General features: G+C 35.5%; 1 protein-coding gene across 1 annotated transcript; it reads left to right on the forward strand.

Annotated features, from left to right (window-relative positions):
- Nucleotides 1–1,818: 1,818 nt before the first annotated feature.
- LOC117929685 (serine/threonine-protein kinase haspin homolog) lies at nucleotides 1,819–9,463 on the forward strand. The gene is made up of 15 exons (XM_034850061.1): nucleotides 1,819–1,892; nucleotides 1,994–2,123; nucleotides 2,226–2,312; nucleotides 2,536–2,626; nucleotides 3,192–3,790; nucleotides 4,423–4,546; nucleotides 5,229–5,338; nucleotides 6,311–6,422; nucleotides 6,704–6,796; nucleotides 6,876–6,937; nucleotides 7,020–7,150; nucleotides 7,244–7,314; nucleotides 7,423–7,475; nucleotides 8,764–8,830; nucleotides 9,083–9,463. The coding sequence occupies exons 1-15, from the start codon at nucleotides 1,877–1,879 to the stop codon at nucleotides 9,206–9,208; spliced, it is 1,872 nt and encodes a 623-aa protein (XP_034705952.1). The 5' UTR covers nucleotides 1,819–1,876; the 3' UTR covers nucleotides 9,209–9,463.
- The last annotated feature ends 857 nt before the right edge of the window (nucleotides 9,464–10,320 follow it).

Consider the following 10,320-nt stretch of genomic DNA (forward strand, 5'->3'; position numbering starts at 1 on the left):
TTTTTAAAACATGCCCCACATTGTTTTGTTCTTTGTTCCTAGAGAAATGTAGCCGCCAAATGGTCAAAACCCCAATTAACTTTGATATTAAAATGTTGGGAACTTTTTACATGGTCACCATAACATTATGAAACTTTGTTTGCTAGTATGAAATTAACAAGGATGATCTTCTTTATCTAATATTTTATGTGATTTATCTCAATTTATCGGAGGATATTTAGGGTCACTTTTTGACCTAACAAAATGCAAATATTCATTCATGGTGTGGTTTTGTCGGTATTTGTTAGTGTAAAGTTTAAGTTATTGACAAAATTATTAGAGAATTTGAAATACATCGTATTTTTATCGTATTCACAAGGTATTCTAAGATATTTGAATAAAATTCTTGAACATATATTTGACAAAATTAATAATAAAAAAATGGAATTGTGTCTATCAATCTTTATTTGAAAGATTTATAGAAAGTACTAGTTAAATTTTCAACATTGACCCCACAAAATCTATTCGAATAAAATTTTCAAACATAAATCCTATATAATCGAACATGATGCAATGAATAGCAAAGCCATGTCAAGTTAGGGCACGCGCTTTTATCCCTTCAAGCTCCTAAAAGCCAAATAAATAAATAAATAAATTTAAAATCTTAAATCCTCCCTTTTAAGAAAAATTATATCATATCTGAAAAACTTTTTATAGTAGAAGAACAATGATCACAGAAGAGATAAAAAAAAAATGATAAAAAGGGAAAATAAAAGAGCGAACAAATTCTTTGGATAAATCATACATCAAACTCTTCATCCACTAAATGGTAGTGATGTAGTCATCCACAAACTCAAACTCAGATTCCACTAAATCGTTAAAAAAGCCCAAATTTGATGTCGACTGAGATGGATGAAGTTTCTGGGGAAAACTCCATGAAAGATGTCAACATCCATGGGGCATGGGATGTGCCCCTAACCAAATGCATTAGTGGTTAAAAATACATTATCCCATTTCCACATATCCCATAGGGTGGGTGGTTACATCTCCATGTCTGGATTCCCTATTCAAATTATTATAATTTGGTCCCTAAAATTATGCAATAAAGAAGGATTAGATGTTGATTGAAGCAGACACTGGCATCTCTTTGAAACAATTTATCACCTCTCTCTTTCTTTAATTATTAGATTTTCATGATTCATCATGCATGTTAGTTATTAGGGTTTTGATTATGCTCACATTGGGTCATTTCATTTCATTTTTATCTACCTAAATTTTCAATCCAATGACCCTTTTTTGGGTCATGCATCCATGTTGTGACATCACAAGATGAACATTTATCCTATTGTATATATACTTTATATTCATAAATAAATAAATATTTTTAGATTTTTTTTTTGTTAAAAATTAATTTTCAAAAATAAAATTTTGTAAGTTATTTTCTATGATATTGTGTCATTTCATATGATATAAAATTTCATAAAGTAATCTTCATGTTTTTAATTATTTCTGAAACAAATTTAAAATAATAATTCAAAATACCTCGAATTGTTTGAAAGAATAATTTATTTTTAGAATAATTTCTCTAAAATCCAAATAATCTCAAGAGACCCTAATTTTCTTAATTTTCAGCTCATATTTCCAAAACTTGGAAAAATATATTTGGACAATACTGATGACATGGGCTGTGGACATTTGCATTGGAAATGGGCCAGGTCCATTGGACCGGGCTTCACTTGGGCCAATACATTGAACCGCTTGGCCCATTATGAAACGATGCCGTTTTATGGCACGCTACGTCGTCTCTCTCCGATGACTGATCCGTACGGTTCGCTTCAACGTCCCGCCTAAACTCATCGCATTCAAACCCCCCCTTTCCTTCTCTCTCTACTGTAGTATGAGTTCCAAAGCAGGCAAGAGAGAGAAAAACCCTAGACTCTTTTCTTCTTCTTCTTCTTCTTCTTCTTCTTCTTCTTCTTCACATTTCTAAGGGATTTTATTCATTATGTTCCAGGTCAAGATAGTGTTGATCTCTGGTCTGAAATCGCAGCCACAGAGGAAGGGGAGGGAAACAGGGAACAACAGATTGCTGTTATTTACAGAAGAAGAAGAAGGACCGAGAACACTCTCAAAGATGTAGACACGTACGATTACGATTATTATTATTATTATTATTATTATTATTTTAAATTCAATCTTTTTTTTTTTTTGGAAAAATATATTTGATTTTGTTTTCCCTTTTTCAGAAACCAGCCCAGTTTGAATAATGGGAATCGGCTGAGTTTGGCTGCTCCAGTTAAGAGAGTTAGTTGGAATCGTTCTCTTTCCATCAGGTTTGCTCTAATTGCGATTTTTCCCCAACTGTGGATGGATTTCGTTATCTGTTTGGTTGGTGAGAAAATGTGGGAAAGGAAAATAAAATTTGAATTGAGATGTTTTGTGACTTCGAGAATAGATTAGGTTTGCTCTGATTTGGGATGTTGTAGTCTGAGGAGATGAAATGGTGAAATAGGATCATGAATTGGTTATTTGAGATCTGACTTTGTGGGTTGACAGAGGGAGGACGAGCATTGCGGTATTTGCATGTGTGGAGTACCAACCTCAACAAAGGAAGCCCAGAAGGAAAGCAAAACCACCTCTTCCCAGAGTATGGCTCTTTGTTGTTACTCCTGTTGCTCAAATTTCATGATTTTATTAATATACGTACTGCTTCTCGGTGATTACATTCACGCATTCTCTACCTTGAGTGGTGTAGTGATCAGTAGATTCAGTACACTAGGCATGTTGGTCTCTCTAAATTCAAGAAGGATAAACATGAGCCCAAGAATGGTCAACTTATTTTTTTTTTATTATGTTGTGTGTGTTTTAAACTACCTTGAAATGGCAAGGGATTTCAGCAAGGATCCCAACTGCCTAATTAGATAGAAAAACCTGCAATACATGACAGAAAGGGATGCAACAGCCTTACCTCTAAACTTGGAAAAGACAATGTAAAGCGCTAACCTGAAAAGGGGAAAACTTAATGAAGTAATACCTTACAGTCTCTCTGGAAAACCTACAAAAGGGAAAAAAAACTGCACCCAAATGATAACATGGGAGACAATGATTTTTATTGATACTGATGCCATGTTATTTGAAATTTTGAAATGAGGTCCTACATTTTGACATCTATGTGTTTCTACCATCTTAATGTCACTCTTTGCTGTTGGCAGGGAAAATTTGTACAGCCTCAAAGCTTTGAACAGGAGCGGGCATACTTTCAAGAGGTTGATGCATATGAATTGTTGGAGGAAAGCCCCTCTCCCAAGAGGTTTGGTACATGGGCCATGGGTGTCCAAAATGATGACATTGTTTTACCACATTTGTCCTCAGTATTAAACAAATGGTTAATTGCCAAGAAGCTAAATTACAGTTATGGACCATCTGGCTCCCTATCTAAGATACTAGAAACTCCAGCAATGCCTATGGAACCTATTTGTGGTGATGGTTTTGATGCTTCAACTGTGAAAACCCCTGAGAAAGCTTCTCCCCAAGTCTGTTTGGGTTTGCATTCTGTTCAGGACAGATTTAATTCAAATTTCATGAATAAAGATGTTGTTGAAAGGCAAACAGGATCACAAAAGAGCAATGAAGTGTCCTTGACCACAGGTGACGAGGGGTGTGAAGATATAGATGTGGCGATTAAGAAACTCTCATTGACATCAAGGTCTGCATCATTGGGTGGGGACCACTGGGATTCATTTTCAGCACTGCTAACAGTTTGTGAACAGTCTGCTCCATCGACTTTGTTAGATGTATTCTCGAAGTATTGGTTCGTTACTGATTTTCTTTCACTTGTGGTATTTTCTTTTATTTACATAAAAAAAATGTATACATCATTGTTTATTTTTTAGCAAAAGAAACATCAGTGAAAACTATACTTGCATGTGCACCTTCTCGAGGTCCTTCTGTGCATCTCTGCCCTGTTTCTGTTCATCTTTATCTTTCTGCTTCTGTCATATATCACAATTGGCCCCAATATTCTGTTTTATGACCATTTCTTCTATTATATTAGTGAACTATTAACTTTCTTAAGCAAGGAAAAGGATCCATTCTTTTTCATCACTTGGATTTCTTCCCTGTGTGTAGATGCATGTTTGAAAATTGTGTGGTGGAAAACCTGGTCATTAAAAGTTATTTCTGTCTGCTTTGATTTCCTATCATTTCTATTTGTCAGTAAACATGACATGCATAGTTATTCTTGTTCCAGGCCTTTTGGCTTTTGGACAACTGGCTACTTCAGGATTTTCAGGAGTACAAATCATCATGCCTATAGTTGCCATATTTTTTTATCTTGCTTTGATTTTTTTATTTTTTTTAATCTTTCTTTTCATGCACTGATTTCATCTATACATGGACCTTGCATCATTGACATAATGGAAAATGAATCTCTCTTGAATGCAGTGATCCAGAAAGCATTGTCAAAATCGGTGAAGGTACGTATGGTGAAGCTTTCAGGGCTGGTAAAACTGTCTGCAAAATAGTTCCAATTGATGGAGACTTACTAGTGAATGGAGAAGTACAAAAGGTATTTAATTATTTTACCTTAGTTGCATCTTTTTTTTTTCCTGTTGTTTTCTAGTGTGAGAAGTTATTTAGATCTGGGGGAGGAAGGCTCGTAAAGTTTCTCTGCCACAATTGTTTTCTCAATATAGTTTGTAGTTTTATGTGTGCCTAAGCAGTTAAGTGATGTTGAACTAGCTTCCATTCATCAGGACACTTATTGGGTTGCATGGTACATGTTAACTTCCATTCAGGAGTGTTAACACATGGACAGTCAATCATGCTTTGGGTACCTTGGTGCCTAGTTTTGAAGAAACTCCTATCTCCCAGGCACCTGCCTTGATCAGCTTTGGCTTGTTAGTTACTTTGTATAGTATATTGGATGATAACTGGTTCTACAAAGAAAAATATGAGATGTATACTAAAAGAGTGGATCTTTTTCAGTTCACATCCTTTGTGTTTATGCAATATGTTTCATTACAGAATGTAAAGTTGATAAGCAAAATGGGAATCGAAATTGACTTTGAATTTCTTTTCTTCTTGTGTGTATTTTGTATTTTGGAAGATACTTTTTGCAGAGCTACCCTTTTATTTATTTATTTCAGGGTTTGGTTGGAGAGGGGGATGGGTGTTATGGATTATGGGGTTGGTTTTGTTATCTGGCAAACCTTGTTTAGTTTCTAAGCATGTGATTTTCTTTACTGCAGAGATCAGGTGAATTGCTTGAGGAGGCCATACTTTCCCGAACTCTTAATCATTTACGAGGGGATGGGGGTCATGTTAACAATTCCTGTACCAGCTTCATAGAAACGCTAGAGTATGTTTCCCTTGTGATTTGGTTTCTATCAATTTATAACTGCCTAGAGTCAGTTTAGGATCTTTGATGGTGGACCAGCCTGTTCTGTACTTATGCTTGTGTGGCCAACAGGACCAATAGCTTTCAGCCAGGCTTAGCTGGCTGCTGATTGGGCAAAATATTAGTATTCAGAGAGCTTTAACCTTTGGAAAATCTCCAGGTTTATGGTTGCTATTCTTGTTTTATTGATAAAACAGGAGAATCCATACTACTTGTTTAATTGTGGATGTCATAACCATCAAGCCCAGGTTTTCTTTTTCTTTTTTTCTTCTTTTTGTTATGTTAAGATGCATCAACTGCTAGGCAGGGCAAGATTCAAGTTTTAACTTGTCATATCTAGGTCAATGTGCAACCCTACTCATCAATAGAGTTGTGGTGGAAAAGTTCCATCACCATCCCTTTAATGTAACATGCATGAGGTGGCTGAAAACTTTAATAAGAATGCAAAATTTCCATTATGTGGACTACATAAAATCCACGTGCCAACTCAATTTTATGTTGAATAAAGTTCAAATTATTTTGAAAAACAGTGTTCAAATCAAAATATTTATAAATGTTGTGCTTTGGTCTGATTGTGTAGTAACTAAAGGTCAACCTGTTCACAATTGAGTTGAAGTTTGACTTAATGGGTCAACAAAACTTATTTATTTGTGCAGGTTGTGTGTTCATCTCTGGTTTTTCAAGCGCTCCTGAGTACCTCCCATTTTGAGGTGTCATTCTTAGGTGTCTTAAGGGAGTAACTTATGTCCCAGGACCACTCCTTCCGCTTTGCCTTGAGGCAAGGTTAAGGTTTTTAAGTCTCAAAAACCTTTTTTGAGCCCCCTCCTTTTTTGGAGCTTATTAATGCATGTTCTTGTTGTCTATCAAAAAAAGAAAGTCAAATCTCTACTAATTTGAATATGACCTATACAACATCATTTCCTAATCTTGCAGTTTAAGGGTATGCCAAGGCCCTTATGATGCAGCCCTGATACGAGCATGGGAAGATTGGGATGAAAAGCATGGTTCAGAAAATGATCATCCTAGAGAATTTCCAGAAAAACAGGTTATCTGTTCTTTTTTGTAGTTACTGTTTTTGCATATGCGCGAACTCCATTACCTAATCATGCAAAATTGCCATATTTTTTTTCCATAACTGCTCTGATCTTACAGAAATTAGTGTCTTGTTTCATATTACAGTTGTTGTTAATAAAGAAAACTTCCATATGCATTTTAGACATCAAATTTTATGGTTCTCAGTATAACACATTTTATGAGTTGAGTTAGTACTTTGTGCTCTATTTCCTTAAATTGTTGCACTTAATAATCTTATAATAATGCCTGCAGTGCTATGTTGTGTTTGTTCTAGAACATGGTGGTAAGGATCTTGAAAGCTTTGTGCTTTTGAACTTTGATGAAGTACGGAGTTTATTGGTTCAGGTAAGTTGCTGGGTTTTATATATGTCTGACCAGTTTCTGAAGCCCTGATCGTTTATGTAACTGTTGTTCCATTTTGCAGGTTACATTTGCCTTGGCTGTGGCAGAAGCTGCATATGAATTTGAACATCGTGATCTACACTGGTTTTGTATCATTCATTCTATGGCTGTTTTGGTGTTCCCTTTGCTCGACTGCTGATTTAGAAATATTGATCATGTGTCACAGGGGTAACATACTTCTAAGTCGGAAAGATTCTGAAATGTTGCAGTTCACTCTTGAGGGAAAGAATATGTTTGTCAGAACATTTGGATTGTCCATATCCATAATTGATTTTACTCTTTCCAGAATCAATACTGGTGAAATCTACACTCTTATCACTGTCTTTTGGCACATTTGAGGTCAAATCAATTGCTGATTCAGCATAGTAAACTAGCATTATTTATGCACAGGCGAAGCTATACTTTTTCTAGACCTATCTTCAGACCCAGAACTCTTTAAGGGTCCAAAAGGAGACAAACAGGTAAGAGAAATGAAGAGAAGTTTTTTAAGTAGTTTCTATTTCCTGCCTAATTTTAAATTGTTTCTTGTTTCATACTTGCCCCCAACTGACCTTAAATATCATGTGCAGTCAAATACATACAGGAAGATGAAGGAGATAACTGAAGATTTCTGGGAGGGAAGGTATAACAGTTGATCTCTCCATATCTTTGTTATAAAATGCATATCAGGAAAAGATTTGTGGCATGTTTGGTATCTATTGGGATTTCCAAATTTGGCTAGGAATCAATTAACCTTTATTTTTCTATGTTAAATTACTTTTCTTCTACACTAGTAATATGGCTATAAATTCTGTATTGAGTTCTGGATTTCTGTTTGAAAGAACAAACTTCAATTTTTCACTTGAAAAGGTTGTCTCATGAAAACCTTTGTGGGAAGAAAGAAAAGAAAACAGGATAAGTATGTTGAGGCAAGAGTCAAATTTTTTAGCTCAACTCCACTGAAACCCAACTAAGCAACCCCAACATTTTGGGGATGACTGCAGAAATATTTTCTTGCTTGCTTCTTCTTCTTCTTCCTCTTTTATTTTTTTATTTTGGCCTTTTTAGTTCCTTGTTATTTATAGGTTGCAAATTCTGTTAAATCATACTCTGACATTTTTTCTTCTCATAATCTCAACCCACATTCTCTCGTCTCACATGTTGTCCTTCTAGTTCTTTCTTCGGTTTCAAGTGCATTTTTCTAAAATAAAATGGCTCAATTATTGGAGTTGCCGTATGCTTGAAACAACAGATTACATAATTAGGTTTGACTTTCATTAGGAAGCAAATCATGCACTAGTGAGAGGTGGAAATAACCATAGGAACTGCACAAATGGGTTTAATTAGGGGGAAAAAAAGAGAAGAAAAATGATGGGAGTAAATCCTAATCCATCATTCAAAGGAAAATAGTCCAAATGTTTCCTCATTATATCACCCTTCCTTTTATGTGCTTCACAACTTTCTCATCAATTTATACAAATACAACAAAGCCTTGAATGACAAGGATTACCTCCAAAAGGAAAGCAGAACCTACTAGACACTAATATGTGAAACAAACAGTAAATGACAAGGATGACCTAAAGCCTGCATCAAATCTAAATGCTGCCACTGAGATGTCTACGTAGCAATGTTGTGCCTACTAGGCCACTACATGAAGGACCACTTTTGAACTTTCTGTTTCATACTATAGGAAAGGATTAATAATGCAGCTGGACAAAGAGCATTTGATGCTTTTTTCAACTTCAGGGTTTGTTACTACTTTGGGTGGGCGGGCCGGGGGGCTGTTAGTTCTTTAAGGTTTGCATTATTTTGATTTATGAGAGGGAAAGAGCATATATGATCCTTGTTTTTCTAAACATGGACTCAACTTCTCTTTTTATTATTAAGATTTTACAGTTGCTCATTTTCTGTTGCTTTTGATAATTATACAGTTTCCCCAAAACAAACGTGCTGTGGTTGCAGTATTTGGTGGACATTTTGCTATTGAAGAAATCTTTTGTAAGTATTTCCCTTGTAAATTGATCAAACCAGTGCTGTTTGTTCAGTTTTTTATTCTGTGAATTTTAGTAGTCTATCACCATTCATGCCTCTTTTTGCTTGCAAACTCACCATTGTCCCTAAGAATGTTTCACTGATAAGTCACAATATGGAACTGCTTTACATTTTGGAAATTTTGATATTTCAGTCTCTTTCTTTCTAGCTGATAGGTGAACATATCATTTTATTTTCAACTAATTAATTTTGTTGCAGAAACGAACCTCAAAGGATGAGAGAGAGTTACGTTCACTGAAGAAGCGTATGGACAACTATGGCTCAGCAAAAGAAGCAACCTCTGATCCTTTCTTCACTGATATGTTTGTTGATCATGCCATTTGAGAGAAACCCGATATAAGGGCAGGCAAGGAAAATAGGTGGTAGTATTTGTAATGACCTTTAGTTTTCTAGAAACAAACTCAGTTTCTGCAGTGTTTATTGTTTATTGCACTGGAGGCAGAAAATCCTGTTCTGAGTAGATGACTCTCCTTTTTTGAATTTTGTCTAGATTTTCAATGTAACGAAAAGTGGATATGGTGGAAATGGTTTAAATTAAGTGTACAGTGAATTTTAACTAATTGTGCCTTTGCATTGTGAGATTGAGTGATACTTTAATTTTCAGACTTCTGTAATCCAAGTATTTTTCTCAGTTGTTGAAACAGATCTACAACAATGCCAGGTATAAAGTTGCTTTGGCTTTGTAGATTAGTGAACCGCAATGTGTAACTAAGCAATGACATTTATTTCATACTTTGGTTGCTAAAATTTGTTAAGAGTTTGCAAGTTGGCATTGTGTAAATCAACCAAGTGTTGAATAAAGGCTGCCAGAGAAGGCAATTATGAGCTCTCCACAATAGCCTTTTGGCATACAGTCTGGTATGCATGCCTGACAAGGTCTTAGGGGAGAATAAATTTGATTGTTCATGGATCACCTGATTTTCTGTCTAGTGTCATGAACTTGAGTGTTTCTTGAGTAATTAATGCCACAATTGCATAACTCAAAAGTACTTGACGTTTGCTAAGTTGGCCTTCATGAGCCAGTCGGAAATCTTATCTGACGCAAAAGCTAGAGATGAGCAAAAAAGAAGGTCATGCTCAGAGTTTGGATGATGAATAGAACTTAAAGTATGGCGCGACATGATGACTAGGCTCTCATGGATGCCACTAACAAATTTTATCTTCATCCAAAACCTGATTCAATCAGACATACAAAGTATCTTTTAGCTGCCAAGATTTTTCGATGGTAGTTATAGAATCCATTCCTTTTTTGTATACTTTTGTCATGCTTTTTGCCAAATTTTCTCAGGGAGAGTCCAAATTTGCTACTCTTGACATGATATGGCACTACACCACATTTTTTCCTTTAGCACCTAAAATGCATGAACCACTTGCCACCCAAAGTTATGAACGGGCCTTAATTCGCCAGAATCCAGTAAGAATCAGCTCCACTACTT

Source organism: Vitis riparia, chromosome 14 (assembly GCF_004353265.1).
Source record: "Vitis riparia cultivar Riparia Gloire de Montpellier isolate 1030 chromosome 14, EGFV_Vit.rip_1.0, whole genome shotgun sequence".
In the NCBI taxonomy this organism is placed as follows: Eukaryota; Viridiplantae; Streptophyta; class Magnoliopsida; order Vitales; family Vitaceae; genus Vitis; species Vitis riparia.